The 16811-nt window shown below is 36.8% G+C and overlaps 1 protein-coding gene across 1 annotated transcript in view; it reads left to right on the top strand.

Annotated features, from left to right (window-relative positions):
- Positions 1 to 11303, top strand: part of BABAM2 (BRISC and BRCA1 A complex member 2) — a 636045-nt gene extending 624742 nt beyond the window's left edge. The window contains exon 12 of the mRNA XM_044663708.1: positions 10877 to 11303. Within this exon, the coding sequence (XP_044519643.1) occupies positions 10877 to 10940 (64 nt within the window). The 3' untranslated portion in view covers positions 10941 to 11303. The remainder of the gene's footprint in view (positions 1 to 10876) is intronic.
- Positions 11304 to 16811: the final 5508 nt, after the last annotated feature.

Below are 16811 nucleotides of genomic sequence, written 5' to 3'. Positions count from 1 at the left end.
AAAAATCTTAAATAGAATACTAGCAAAGAGACTCCAGCAAGTAATTAAGAAGATCATCCACCATGATCAGGTGGGATTTATACCAGGAAAGCAAGGATAGTTCAACATTAGGAAAACCATCCACATAATTGACCATATCAACAGTCTAACAAACAAAAATCACATGATTATCTCAATAGATGCTGAAAAAGCCTTTGACAAAATACAGCATCCATTCCTATTGAAAACACTGAAAAGTATAGGAATAGAAGGACCTTTCCTAAAAATAATAAACAGTATATACCTAAAACCATCAACAAGCATCATATGCAATGGGGATAAATTAGAAGCCTTCCCAATAAGATCAGGAGTAAAACAAGGATGCCCATTATCACCTCTATTATTCAACATAGTACTAGAAACACTAGCAGTAGCAATTAGAGAAGAAAAAGAAATTGAAGGTATCAAAATAGGCAAGGAGGAGACTAAGCTATCACTCTTTGCAGATGATATGATGGTCTACTTAAAAAATCCTAGAGAATCAACTAAGAAGCTTGTAGAAATAATCAACAACTTTAGCAAAGTTGCAGGATACAAAATAAATGCACATAAATCATCAGCATTTCTATACATTTCCAACACATTAGAGCAGCAAGAGGTAGAAAGAGAAACACCATTTAAAATCACCCTACACAATATAATATACTTGGGAATCTATCTACCAAAACAAACACAGCAATTATATGAAAACAACTACAAAACACTTTCCAAACAAATAAAACTGGATCTAAACAATTGGAAAGCCATTGATTGCTCATGGGTAGGACGAGCTAACATAATAAAAATGACCATTCTACCCAAATTAATTTACCTATTTTGCACCATACCTATCAAACTACCAAAAAACTTCTTTACTGAATTAGAAAAAACTATAACAAATGTCATTTGGAATAACAAAAGATCAAGAATATCAAGGGAAGTAATGAAAAAAATGTGAAGGGGGCCTAGCAGTACCAGCTAGATATTAAACTATACTATAAAGCAGCAGTCATCAAAACAATATGGTACTGGCTAAGAGACAGAAGGGAGGATCAGTGGAATAGACTTGGGGTAAATGACATCAGCAAGACAGTGTATGATAAACCCAAAGAGCCCAATTTTTGGGACATGAATCCACTATTTGACAAAAACTGCTGGGAAATTTGGAAAACAATATGGGAGAGATTAGGTTCACACCCTACACCAAGATAAATTCAGAATGGGTGAATGACTTGAATATAAAGAGGGAAACTATAAATAAGTTAAGTGAACACAGAATATCATACTTGTCAGATCTCTGGGAAAGGAAAGATTTTAAAACCAAGCAAGAGTTAGAGAAAATTACAAAATGTAAATTAAATGGTTTTGATTATATTAAACTAAAAAACTTTTGTACAAACAAAAACAATGTAGTCAAAATCAGAAGGGAAACAACAAATTGGGAAAAAATCTTTATAACAGAAAACTCTTGACAGGGGTCTAATTACTCAAATATACAAGGAGTTAAATCAATTATATAAAAAATCAAGCCATTCCCCAATTGATAAATGGGCAAGAGATATGAATAGGCAATTTTCAGGTAAAGAAATCAAAAGTATCAATAAGCACATGAGAAAGTGTTCTAAATCTGTAATAATCAGAGAAATGCAAATCAAAACAACTCTGAGGTATCGTCTCACACCTAGCAGATTGGCTAAAATGAAAGAAGGGGAGAGTAATGAATGCTGGAGGGGATATGGCAAAATTGGGACATTAATGCATTGCTGATGGAGTTGTGAACTGATCCAACCATTCTGGATGGCAATTTGGAACTATGCTCAAAGGGCTATAAAAACATGCCTGCCCTTTGATCCAGCCATACCATTGTTGGGTTTGTACCCCAAAGAGATCATAAATAGACTTGTACGAAAACATTTATAGCTGTGCTTTTTGTGGTGGCAAAAAACTGGAAAAGGAGGGTATGCCCTTCAATTGGGGAATGGCTGAACAAACTGTGGTATATGCTGGTGACGGAATACTATTGTGCTCAAAGGAATAACAAACTGGAGGAGTTCCAGGTGAACTGGAAAAACCTCCAGGAACTGATGCAGAGTGAAAGGAGCAGAGCCAGAAGAACATTGTACACAAAGACTGATATACTGTGGTAAAATCAAATGTGATGGACTTCTGTACCAGCAGAAAGCAATGACACAGGACAATTCAGAGGGATTTATGGTAAAGAACGCTACCCACATTCAGAGGAAGGACTCCAAGAGAGGAAACATATAAGAAAAACAACTGCTTGAACTCATGGGTTGGGGTGGACATGATTGGGGATGTGGACTCGAAACTACCACACCAATGCAACTATCAACAATTTGGAAATAGGTCTTGATCGATGACACATGATAAAACCAGTGGAAATGTGCGTCGGCATGGGTGAGTGGGTGCGGGGGGTGAAGGGAAAAGTAGGAGCATGAATCATGTAACCATGTTAAAAACGAATATTAATAAATGTTAAAAAAAAAAGACCAGGCAGAACTCATGCATTACTATCATTTCCTCCAAGAACCCAAAATCACCTCCATATGGCAAAGAAGTATCAAAACAGAACTTTTAGAAATTATTTAGCATCAACAATAACTGGTACCTCAACCATGGTAGTTTTGCTTAGTTTTAAATCCTTGGGCTTAAGATATGTAATAGAATGGTGAATATCAAACCAACACAAAAACTCAATTGCCCCAAGACCATACCAGTATCTAGAGAGAGTGATTCTGGCAGAGATGTTGCTTCACTTACCAAATAAGATTATTTTCTAATGTTACTGATTTCCTAATGTTGCTTTCCTGGGCACTTCAGGATCAGGTAGTAAATTTCACAGAAACCTTGTGAAGACTTGAGAAAAAGTTCAATTTAGCAGTAGTAATAGCAGCTTTTATGGTTATAAAACACAGGTAACGCTTATAGTTTCATTTGATGTTTATAGCAACTCCATGCATATATTATTATCCTATTTTACAGATAAGGAAACTGAATTCAGTACATAGTAAATGTGGAAGAGACAGAATTCAAATCAAGATTTCCCCATTATTTGTTCAATGCTCTTCCACTACAGTAATTTCATTTTCATGTTCACCATATTGCAAAGATAGTCTTTGGACCATAAAGAGAGTAATTCAGAACAATTCAGTGTTTATAATGGAGCTGCAGGACAATAAGGAGAAGAGGAGACCAAGAGAAGTGATTAGCTGGGTTCTTCTTGCACTATTTACAGAACTGCTTTGATTTTCAAACCACAGTCAGTTTTCAGATGGCTGATTAAAAACATGTCCCAGAAACTGAAGAAAACAAAAAAAAAAAACAAAAAAAAAACAAAAAAACAAAACAAAACAAAAAAAAAAAACAGTGAGACCCAGATGTTTTAGAACTTGGCCACACTTGCACAAATGACCTCCATCTGCAGGTAGCTTTACTTAGCAGTGTCCTTTGCCTATGGCACGTCAATTTTGACCACTCTTCTTATTTTACCTTTCTTCAAGACCTCAACATAGAGCCATCAGCCAGGATTTATTTCTCCACAAAGAAAATCCTTCAGTAAAAGATATTTCCAAGAGCTCTCATATGTTCAAAAGATACTGTATGGCAATCTGCCTTCAGTCAAGATGTTTCGTGTTATATTACTAAAGGGAATCAAAAATATGGATCCCCTTTGAATATGATCTTCCTAAACTAGTGTCTCCTCCCTATTTTTTAAATCTCCACCACTGGAAACTTTTGCCACAGATTCTTCATCTATAAAATCACACACATGCACACACATACATGCACACGTACACACACCCCTCACCAGGTTGTTATGAGGAAAATGCTTCATAAATAAGTGTAAGTTTATATTATTGAACCTAAAAATATGGGGTGTACTGGGAGAACACTAAATAGCCCAGTTTCGCTATGATATTAGACATATAAAATGAAGTGATACAACATAAGTCTGGAAAATTAGATTGAAGAGCTTTGAATAGTAGACAGGAGTTTTTACTAAATTCAATAAGATTTTGAAGTTGATTTCTCTTGAGGGGATGGGGGAGAAGAGTGTCCTTCCTTAAGACTGTCTCAACTTCCTCTCATGCTGAGGAATTAATATTTCACTGGCTTTGGTGTCTTCCCCCAAGTGCTTCTAAGGAATAAAACTGGCTCCAGTTAGATGCCAGTCGCCTTTGTCTCAGGCCTAGTGGAATACTGCATAAACAGGAATCTACCCTGCTTCCCTCTGTTCCTCAGTTCTCTACCGAAATACTACTGAAGGTCAAAGCACTGCTGCATGACAGTTCCAGGCAGCAACTTTTTGCCTTTTGATTTTTCACAATGCCAGGGGAAAGGGGGTCAGGGAGATAGCAAGTCCAATTCTATTGCAAACTGAGCACATTAGGGAATTAGCTTTTGATGATGATGATGGTAACTACCATTTATATAGCACTTTAAGGTTTGCAAAGTGCTTTACAAATGTTATCTCTTTTGTTCTTCACAACAACCCTAGGTAGTAGATGCTATTATTCTCATTTTACAGATGAGTAAATGGAGGCAGACATAGGTTAAATGAGTTGCCCAGGGTCATACAGCTATTAAGTGTCTGAGGCCAGATATGAATTCAGGTCTTCCTCTCTCCAGATCCAGTGCTCTTTCTATTATGCCACCCAGTTAATTCATCAAAATTTTGCCTCATTAGCATTTTGTGTGTCTTAGATTATGGAGACAGCTAAAACTGTTTTATATTTTATTCATAATTACTATTTTTGAGGGGTTGAGAGGATAGAGGAAAGTGTCAAGTCTTCCATCTTGTTAATTATGTGACCCAGAGGTCTAATCCATGACTCTAAGACACTAAGCACATTCACATGTCTCTACTTGCTGAATATCCCTAAACAATTTATTCTCAAATCCCACTGGAACAATATGGAACACTTTACAATGTGAGGTAAGCAATACTAGAAGCATGGAACACTCCCAGGGCTCACCTTCTTCTGTGTCATCCTTCCTCACTTCAACAAGGAAATTCCCGTTCAGCTATTGGACACCTTGTGTGGTAGGCCAGGACTGACTGCCACAGCTTACCTGCTTCTATGTTAGCCCAGCTGGTCTGCTGGTCAGAAGACTGAGGGAGAAACTGCGAACTAGTTTTGAACTGGTATTTGTACTTGGGTCATGAGGGAACTATATCAGTGGCTCAAGGCTTTGCCTTTTGGACAAATTAAGTTCCAAGATCAGTACCTTTAAAGAAAAAAACTAGATCTAGCTAGGTGACTCAGTGGATTGAGAGCCAGACCTGGAGATGAGAGTTCCTGGGTTCAAATCTGGCCTCAGACACTCCCTAGCTGTGTGACCCTGGGCAAGTCACTGAACCCCAATGCCTAGCCCTTACCACTCTTCTGCCTTGGAACCAATACATAGTATGGATTCTAAGACAGAAGGTAAAGATTTTTTAAAAAAAGAAAAGCAAAGCCTAGCCTATGTAGCTTAGGGCCTTATGATTCCTACCATGCCATACACACACACACACACACACACACACACACACACACACACACACACAATTTAAATACCTTCTATTAAATTTTAATTATATGTTTTCATTCAGCAAAAATATACTTTTCCCCTGCCCTCTATGCTTAATTCCCACCTCAATTGAAAACAAAAGAAAAACAAAACTTCTGTAACCAACATGTATAGTCAAGTAAAACATTAATGCATTAATCCACTTGGAATCACAGTTGGTCATCAGACTGATCAGTCTCTATTTTTTTTTTCAAATTGTCTCTGCTGTATATAAATGGTTTTGGTTCTGCTCACTCTACTTCAGTTCATGTCTTCTCAGGTTTCTCTGACACCATCCCCATCATCATTTCTAACAGTGCAATAATGTTCCATCATGTTTGTATACTGTAATATATTCAGCTATTCTTCAGTTGATGGTCATCCCCTCAGATTCCCACTCTTTGCCACCTTAGAAAGAGTTGTAAATATTTCTTTACATCCTTATGTAGAGTTTGTTTTACTGATGATTAGTCCCTCCCTTAATCTATCCTCTTTCTAATTCTCCCTTGTCTCCTTTTCATTCTAAAATTTCCCTGTTAAATATAACCTATTTCTGGACTCAGCTGTTGTGTATATAAGTATTCTTTTTTCCTTTGACCAATTCAGATGAGAGTGAAGTCCAAGAATCAGTCTCTCTACCCTCTCCTCCTTGTTTGTATATTTGTACACCTTGATTACGTGAGATAATTTCCCGTAACCTTCCTTTTCCTTCCTTCCCTCTACTGCAGTGATGGGCAAACTACGGTCCTGGACCAGATGTGGCCCCCTGAAGTGTTCCATCCACTAAGCAACATTATTCCTAATCTGATCAATACAATGAAACTTTGAAAGAGTTGCCTTAGAAACAGACTGACAGATGAGCATTTCCTTTCCTTTGGCCCCCTCTTTAAAAAGTTTGCCCATCACTGGCCTACTGTATTCCTCATTCCCTTTCTTTCCATTCTTTTAAGATTATCAAGACAGAACCACTCCTAGGTCTTTTATAATTTGATTTCCTCTGTGACCTCTGATGATAATAGAATTCAAAAGGAACACATGTATCACCTCTTCACATTTGATTTTAAGCAATTTAGTCCCTTGTTTATTTTTGTTTACCTTTTTATGTTTCTGTTAACTCTTATGTTTCAACTTCAGAGTTCAGATGCATCTCTGGCCTTTTCATCAGGAATGCTTAAAAGTCCTCTCTTTTGTTACAGATCCATTTTTTCCTCTGTAGGATTATACTCAGTTTTACTGAGTAGGTTATTCTTGGCTGTAAACCTATATCAACTTTGCCTTCTGGAATATCATATTTTAAGCTTTCTATTCCTTTATTGGGCTGGCTGCCAAATTGTATATGATCCTGACAGTGGATTCTCAGTACTTGAATTATTTCTTCCTGGCTATTTGCAGTATTTTTTTTTTTGACCTAGCAGTTCTGGATTTTGGCTGGGATATTTCTTGGAGCTTTCATTTTGGGGTTTCTTTCAGTAAGTGACTTAGATTCTTCCTATTTCTACTATGTGCTCTGTTTCTAAAAGATCTTGGCAAAAAAAAGTTTTTTAATGATTTCTTGAAATATGATGTCTGAGCTCCTTAATTTGGTCATGGCTTTCATGACCAAAAGTTAAGCAATTATTAAATTGATTTGCTCTTACCCATGTACTGTGCTTGAGAGCCATTTGTTATTTTCATTAGCAACCAGTAGCATTAGCCAAGCATATGCACATAACACCAAAAAGGCTACTTAAACAAACTAGCTTACCTGAGAGCTCAGAGTTTAAATATGGAAGCTTGTTCCATAAGTTCCTATGAATCTCCAATTCTACCCTTGGAAACATTTGGGCTCTGACATGTGAATTTTCATCTTATTTTGTTGGGATCAAGAACTTCAGCTCACTTCCTATACATCTTTAACCATACTGCCATAATTATATCTCTGCTCCTCTTCCTCCTCCCACCAGCATCTCTGGATATGCCTATGTTCCCCTTTAGAATGTAAACTTCTTGATGGAAGGAGCTGTACCTTGCTTGTACTTATATCCTCAGCCACTTAGCACTATGCCTGCCTATAGTAAGTGCTAAATAAATAAATAAATAACTTTTTGAAAGTATCTATCTCATAAATTAAGAGGTTTAGATTAGAATGACCTCTAAAGTTCCTTCTGTTTCTAAAGCCTCTGTGATTTTAAGGATGATCCCCCCAACAAAACATACTAGCATGCAAACACAAGCAGATGAATTATGCATAGAAAGACATGCACTTATCATCATACCTTACATATCTGTGTATAGTACTTTATTACCTGCAAAACAATTTTACTAGGTGGTAGCTGGGTAGCTCAGTGGAGTAAGAGCCAGGCCTAAAGACAGAAGGTCCTGGATTCAAATCTGTCCTCAATCACTTCCTAGTTTTGTGACCCTGGGCAAGTTACTGAACCCCCATTGCCTAGTCCTTACCACTCTTGATTCTAAGTATTGATTCTAAGACAGAAGGTAAGAATTAAAAAAATAAACAGCACAGTTTTACTACATCATTCTATATGATCCTTACAACAACCTAAGCATGTGGGCACAACAGATATAATTGTTATTTCCGTTTTCCAGATGAGAACATTAATACTCAAAGAAGTTGTAACTCAGCTCTCCAGCATCACGTGAATGATGAGTTGTATAGTTAGACCCAGAAGCTAGCTCTCCCAACACTTAGTCTGGGACTTGTGCCCTTTTACCCTCCTACATCAAGACCTTGTGGATGGGATGCTGGACTTAAAATAAGAAAGTAATAGGGTCAGAGGCTCAGCACTGGAAGAGGTCTTAGAGGCTATCTGGGGCTGCTCCGACTTTCTAGGGTCACACCACAAGGGTCAGAGGCAAGAACCTACATAATCTGACCCCAAATCCAGCTCTCTTTCCATTACACAAGACCGCCTCCCTTCTATAGAGAAAGATGGCACAGTAAGTGAAATCCAGGAACCTGGTGTCAAGTTCTATCTCTGTACACTTAAAAGCTCTGTGGTTGTGGGTGATCAAATGGCACAGGATGGAACACTTGGCCTAGTGTCAGACACTTAGCTACGTGACCCTGCCTAATCATTTAACTTCTGGCTGCCTTAGTTTCCTCATCTATAAAATCGGGATAATCATAGCACCCTTCTCCCAGGGTTGCATTGAGGGTCAAGTGAAATAAAAAAAATAATAATAATACAGCGCTTAGCACAGTGCCTGGCATGTAGCAGGCATTTAATAGAGATACTCATTCCCCTTCCTTCCCCTCCCTCACAGTCTAGTCATTTCACCTTTCAGAGCCTCAGAATTCTAATTTATAAACTAGGATCAAGAGAGCATCCAATTTAGAATTAGGAGACATGGGTTTAAAAACCCTGCTCTGCTACTTATTCACTGTGTAGTCTTGGGCAAGATCATTTACCTCTATGGGCCTTAGTTTCTTCAGTTTTGTTTGTATTAGATGAATTCTTAAGGGCCTGCATAGAAAATCTACATGAGTTGTTACTGTTAAGAACGTGCTATATAAAGGTGAATAGTCATGATGTACAAGTATTAGTATGCAAGAATTTAGAGAGAATAGACAAACAAGTAGTATAAGCATATATACCAAAATCATTATGATAATACCTGTACAACAACTTTCTTCTCATAAAAACAATGCTTCAAATTCTTTGTCTCACTGACTTCCAGCAGTGTAATTACAAAGAGTTCCATTTCTTCAGGGAATCAACTACTTTTTAATATAAAGCAAATATACCCCTTTTAAATTGCATAACTATTTTTTAGTCAAAACATATTTAAGGAAATATAATTTGTTGCAACTTCCCCATCCTCCTAGAGAGAAAATGTAGATTCAGGACATAAAGGAGATCTAAGGGCATAACCATGAGAACACTCATATTCAAGGAGTGTAAGGAGAAAAGGCCAGAGAAGAGCAGTCAGAATTACAGAGGGTGGAAATCAGAATAGTTCAGTGTTATGGAAGCCAAGGGAAGAGTATTTCAAGGAGAAACATTGACCTACAGTATCAAAGAGGACTGAGAAAAGGCCATTGGATTTCAACTTAGGAATTCATTGTTGATGCTGAACAGAGCAGAAAGCCATTGCCTCAATGAAATACCATGTTATAATTTAGCCTTATCTTAAAAGGGTTTTGATGTGTGTATTTCATATAATTTGCTGCTTCTAATGTACTTTGGGCCAAGAAATAATATCACCACATTTGTTTCTAGTCATATCTAAAATATGATTAAAGAAGCTCTGAGTGAAGATCTGGGGGAATCTAAGAGAAAGTTTATATATTTGAATATGACATGGTATTTGAACTTTTTTCTTACTTCCTGTTTCTCAGTTATATTTCCTTTAGGGAAGTTCATCAGATCATAGGATACAACTGGAAAGGCTATTAGGGATCTTCTAATCCAACATTTTCATTTTACAGTTGGAAGATGAGTCTCAGATAAATTAAGTAGGTTCCCACAATAATCAGCCAGAATAAGATTTGAGCCCTGAGTCTTTTGATTTTAAATCTAGTATTCTTTCTACTCTGTTCCCTTAATAAGTGGTATCTAGATAAGAGGACTTTTACTATATTATTATCCTATTCTAAAGATTGGGAAATTGGAGAGAAAATGATACAATCTGTCTAAATCTTACCATTAGTCTTTGACTAGAAAAGTTTATCTGCCCAGCCTATTTTCTTTCCAGTAAATTAGACTACTTAGGTTTTCAGATACCAATTTGAGATCTTGGGTCATTTGTAAATCATTTTTCATCTCTTTGTTCTCTTTAACATGAAACACCCCACTGGAAAATGAAAAATTCCTTCCTATGAATGTTTCATGTAAATAAAACATCTGTATAATTGCCTAAATTCTTCACATTTTACCTTTGTGCTTGGTTATCTTGCAAACCACAGAAGGCAAGCTGCAGCCGAGAGCTCAGAGAAACCCCTTTGGGTTCCCTCTGGTTCAGAGACACCCTGCAGAAGCCCCGCTGAATACAGAATGTACAAAATGTCTACAGCCAAGACATTCTAAGAAGTACCTATGGATATGCATAGTTCCTCTATGTGGCCCAAAGAATGAATTGTGTGTTGAATCATGCCTCAGTTGAACAAATGAACAGAGATTTGTGCCAGCAAAAAAAAAAAAAAAAAGAAAGAAAACAGACTCAAAAAATGCACATGTGATGATTAACAACTGTTCTGAGTTAGGTCTGAAAGCTCAGAATTGCTGGGTCTTCATGCTGGTTTGTGCTAACCACAATTTCTTTTCTCTCTCCCTTTTCCCACCAGGGCTTATTTCAAAACTTTTGTCCCTCAGTTCCAGGAGGCCGCCTTTGCCAATGGAAAGCTCTAGGAAACACCAATGTTAAGAGGACGCCAGCCAGACTTCTCTGTCCACATGCATGTCAGCACATAAGACAACTTCCTGGAAGCTACTTGGAACATCTTCATGGGAGCATTTTGCTTTATCAGCAGCTTAGATCACCACAGACAACAATGACTCTGTGGAGAAACCAAGATTGAGTTCTAACCTGAATGTTTCAGCTCCCTTTGTTTGCTCCCAGTTTCTTTATCTCTATTTTTTGTCGTCTTAAGAAGTTAAACCAAAATATTAAAATGCAGTATTTTTCCAGGACAAGTAATATGTCAAGTTCAGATATTCTCCTTCAGAAGCATTTGTCCCTAAGATTCTCAATAAAATTTAAATTTTCTCTCATACCAGTGTTTTGAAGTATGTTTCTTTAAATGCCAAGCAAAAACAAAACTTTCTACTTTAGAATTCATTTTCCATTAAAACAGAAACTGGATGGATGTGGTGGCACACATCTGCCATTGTTGCTGTTGAGGGAGGCTGAGGCTAATTGATCACTTGAGTTACAATAGAGCTGAAGTTCTGACCTATAATAGGGTTGAAGCTGGTCAGGTATTCACACTAAGTCTGGCACCAATATGGTAAGCCCTTGGGTAGGGGAATGGCTACACCAAGCTATTTAAGGAAAGGCATACCTGCCCAGGCCAAAAAACAGCAGGTCAAAGATTCTGTGTCCATCAGCAATGGGACTAGGGCTATCATTGTACTTCTAGCTAGCCTGAGTAAGAGAGAAGAAAGGGAAAGGTGAGCCAAGGAGAGGCGAGGAGGAGGGAGCAAGGAAAGGAAGCTACTTGTCCTAAATGACTACCTAGGGAACAACTGAGAGAGCTTCCTGTCCAGTAAAAGCAAACAAGGAAAATTCAAACAAGATCCATTTTTCCTAGAACCATAGGCTGTCAGAACTGGATGAGACCTTAGAATTAGCACTAAGCATAGGACTTGACACATAGTAGGTCACTAATAAATTCTTGTTGGTTGATTGATAATCTAGTCCAACACCTTCATTTTTTAGATGGAGAAACTAAACCCCAGAGAAAGAATATATTTATAAAGTAAATTATACTTTTGTATATATATATGTATATATATATAAAGTAAAATATAAATTATACTCACAGTACAATGCCTGGAACACAGTAGGTATTTAATAAATCTTTTTTTTTTAAACCCTTACCTTCCATCTTGGAATCAATACTGTGTATTGGCTCCAAGGCAGAAGAGTGTTAAGGGCTAGGTAATGAGAGTCACACAGCTGAGAAGTGTCTGAGGCCAGATTTGAACCTAGGTCCCATCTCTAGGCCTGGCTCTCAATCCATTGAGCTACCCAGCTGCCCCCAATAAATCTTGTTCCTTTCCCCTTGCCCAAGGTGACAGAAGAACTAAAATCCAGACCTCCTGACTCTCCAACTCTTTTTTTTTTTTTGCACCCTTCTGCCTTAGAATCAATACTATATATTGGTTCCAAGGCAGAAGAGTGGTAAGGGCTAGGCAATGGGGGTTAAGTGACTTTCCCAGGGACACAAAGCTAGGAAGTGTCTCAGGCCAGATTTGAACCTAGGACCTCCCATCTCTAGGCCTGGCTCTCAATCCACTGAGCCACCCAGGTGCCCCTTCATCCAACTCTTTCTACTCTTCCTTTGTAAAAGCTCTTTGCCCATTGTAAGGATTCTACTTCATCTAGGTTGTTTCAGAGGATCACAGATTTGAAGCTCAAAACTTAAGACACTGAAGAGGCCATCAAATCGACCCCACTCATTTTACAGTTAAGGAAATAGGGATAGAGAAGTTAAGTACTACTGGCTCACAGCCACTCAAAATCACTTTATAGTTCCTCCAGCACTGCCCAGACCACTCCCTTTTTCTTATTCAATTCTGATCCCAGCTTCTTATCCATCTGTTTTGTCCAAGGAACTGAGGGATCAAATCAATAGGATGTCCATCCAACTACATATAGTCTAAACAATAAGCATTCTTCATCAGTTTGGTTTTTCTTGGGTGGATTATTAGACCAGACTCTTGCATGTGTATCAAATTAAGAAAGCTGCCTAGTATTCTAGTTTTTTATATAATCAATACTATATCATATGAAAACAACAATACCTAGAGGACCTGACTACTAGGAATTCCTCTTTCATTTGGACTCTGTATTAGATATTCTCCATAAATACCTTTTTTATACCTCAATTAATATTGAAAATCAGGACCATTAAACAAAATCATCTCTACTGCATCTATCAAAGAATGTTATGTGACTTTAACATTCATAGGGTTCTTGGTTGAAGGAGAGCTGTTAAGTTACCATATCAAATGCTTTTTTTAAAAAAATCAACAATCTCCAATTGACAAATGGTCAAAGGCTATGAATAAGCATTTTCAGATGAAATCAAAGTCATCAATAATCATATAAAAATGTTCTAAATCACTTTTGATTAGGGAAATACAAATTGAAATAGCACTGAGGTACCACCTCACATCTATTAGATTGGTCAATATGGCAATAAAGGAAAGTGGTAAATGTTGGAGGGGATGTGACAAAATTGGAATGCTAATGCATTGTTGTTGTGAACTGATCCAACCATTCCGGTGGGCAATTTGGAATTATGCCCAAAGGGCTATAAAACTGTATCCTGTAATACCACTATTGCATCTGTATCCCAAAGAGATAATGAAAAAGGGGAAAGGACCTACTTGTACAAAAATGTTTATAGCTACTCTTTTTGTGGTGGCAAAGAATTGGAAACTGAGGGGATGTCCATCCATTGGAGAATGGCTGAACAAATTGTGGTTCATGTTGGTAATGGAATATTATTGTGTGATAAGAAATGATAAGCAAGATAATTTCAGAAAAAACTGGAAAGATCTGCAGGAACTGATGTAGAGTGAAATAAGCAGAACTGGGAGAACATTATATACAATAACAGCAATATTGGACAATGATTATCTGTGAAAACTTGGTCACTTTCAGCAATGCACTGATCTGGGACAATCCTGAAAGACATGACAAGGAATGCTATCCATCTCCAGAGAATGAAAGTTATCTTTCACATCAGTGTATCTGGTTTTTGTCTGGGGTTTTGGTTATGTACGAGTGTCACTACAACAATGACCAATATGGAAGTGCATTTTGCATGACAATAAAAAATCAAGAAGCAGTAAACACAGGACAAATAGGCTCTTGTATTCTCTGTACTTTTTCATCATTTGTATGACTGAAGATTTGGGGATCCTATAGAAAATTATCTGTGAAAGTCTACCTGTTACTTTCTTATACTTCCAATAAGGATATCTCTAAAAAGTTCTACAACCTTTTTCATAAAGATTTTATAGAAAGGTAGAGCCAAGATGGTGAAGTAGCAGGAAGAAGTATAGCTGACTCAACACACACACACACACACACACACACACAACCACACAACCACACAACCACACAAACAACCTCCAAACATCTAGTAAGTGCACCAGACCAAATATTGATGTAGAAATTAAAAAAAAAAATCATAGTGAGCAATTTTTCCTGACCAGGTCAGCATATGTAGACAAAGAGATTTAGGAACATTGGAGAGGGGGTCTGGTTAAGAGCAGTTCATGCAAAATGTTATTGTTCAGAGAGAGGCTATGTTTCAGGGCAAGATAAGGTCTCAGGTGCAGCCCAGAAGGGCCTAAGACTATGTGAGGTGAAAGAACAGGTACCCACTAACAACTATGTCACCCACTAGCCAGTTCATGAGGTTTTTACACCCTGATATATGGTCAGTTTTTGTGAAGGCACCAGGTACATCTGAGAAAAGGGTATACTACATTCTATTCTCAATTCAATATTCTCCAGTGATCTATCATACCTTATTCTAAAATTCTATTCATCTTTTAAACTTTTTTCTTGTTTATTTTATGATTATATTTATCTAGGTCTGAGAGAGGGAAATGGAAGTCCCCTACTAGTATAATTTTACTAGTTCTTCCTGCAATTCACCTAATTTTCCTTCAAGAATATGAACATTCTGCCATTTGGTATATATATATATATATATATATATACCTATATATACCCAATATTGCTATTAACTCATTGTCTATGGTACCTCTTAGCAAAATGTAGTTTCTCTGATTTTCTTTTATTAGACTTATTTTTGCTTTTGTATTGTCTAAGATCATGATTACAGCATTACTTCTGGCTTTTGTTGTTGTTTAACTACATAATACATTATGTATTATGTTTCAGGCTCATATTTTAACCCTGTGTGTCTGATTCAAGTGGTCTCTTACAAACAACATATGGTTGGTTGGATTCCGGTTTCTAAATCATTCTGCTAACTTCTTCCATTTTATGAGTAAACTCATTCCATTCATATTCACAATTATGATTACTAACTCTGTATCTCCCTCTTTTATTTGTTCTCTTTTTTACTTTGTCCCCTCCTCAAAAGTGCTTCTTACCACTGCTTCTCTTAATTTAGCCTCTCTTTTATGACCATCACTGCCCGCCCCCCTTTCTTTTAGTCACTTCCCTTCCTACTTCCTTGTTGGGTAAGAATAATTTCTATACTCAGTTTTTAGTTTATATATTTTTTTCTTCTTCCTTCTTTCAACCATTACCCATTTCAAACATTACACATATCCCTAACCCCATTTTATCCTTCATTGTAAAAACTATTCTTTGCATGCCTCTTTTATGTGAGATAATTTTCCCCATTCTTTCTTTCATTTTCCCCTTCTCTCAATATATTCCTCTTTCTCAGCCTTCTATTTTTTTAGATCATCCCAACATAATAGACTAATACCCATGCCCTCTGTCTAAGTATACACCTTCTAACTGCCCTACTTATGTTAAAGTTCTTATATAATCTTCCAATTTAGGAATGTAAACAGTTTAGCCTTATTAAGTTCTTCATGATTTTGCCCTTGTGTTTACCCTTATGAATTTCTCTTCAGTCTTGAATTTGAATGTCAAATTTTCTATTCAGCTCTGATCTTTTCTTCAGAAATGGCTGGAAGTCTACTATTTCATTAAATATACATATGATATATTTCCTGAAATGCATATATGTACATAATATGAGAAATGCATATATGAGTATAATCTTTCAGGGGACGTATATATATATATATACGTCCCCTGAAAGATTATACTCAGTTTTGCTGCATATATTATTCTTGGTTGTAATACTAGTCTTGGCCTTCTAGAATATCATTCCAAGCCTTCTGTTCCTTTATTATAGAGTCTAAATCTTTTGTGATGCTAACTCTGACTCCCTGGTATTTGAATTATTTCTTTCTGATTGCTTCCATTATTTTTTCATTGCCCTGGGAGCTCTGGAATTTGGCTATAATATTCTTCTGAGTTTTCATTATGGAATCTCTTTTAGAAGGTGATTAGTGGGTTTTTTCTATTTCTACTTTAGCCTCTGATTCTATGATGCCCTATGATTCTATGAGCACTTTTCCTTTATAATTTCTTGAAATATAATGTTTAAGCTTTTTTTTAAATCATGGCTTTCAGGTAGTCCAATAATTCTTCAATTTCTCCTTGATCTATTTTTCGGGTCAGTTATTTTCCTCCATTTCATGTTTCCTTCTATTTTTTCAGTCTTTTGACTTAGTTTTATTGTTTCTTGATTTGACTCTCATAGAGTCATTGGCTTCCACTCAACCAATTATAATGTTTAAGTAGTTATTTCTTCAACACGGTTTTGTACCTCCACCATTTGACAATTCTGATTTGTAAGGAGTTAATTTTTTCCAGTATTTTTTGTGCCCCTTTTACAAAGATGTTACTTCTCTTTTCGTAATTTTTTTGCATTGCTCTCACTTTTTTTTAACCATTACCTTCTTAGAATCCATACTAAATATCAGTAC

Source organism: Gracilinanus agilis, chromosome 2 (assembly GCF_016433145.1).
Source record: "Gracilinanus agilis isolate LMUSP501 chromosome 2, AgileGrace, whole genome shotgun sequence".
NCBI lineage: Eukaryota > Metazoa > Chordata > Mammalia > Didelphimorphia > Didelphidae > Gracilinanus > Gracilinanus agilis.
Note: the sequence above shows the minus strand (reverse complement) of the source record. Positions and strands in the feature narration are given on the sequence as shown.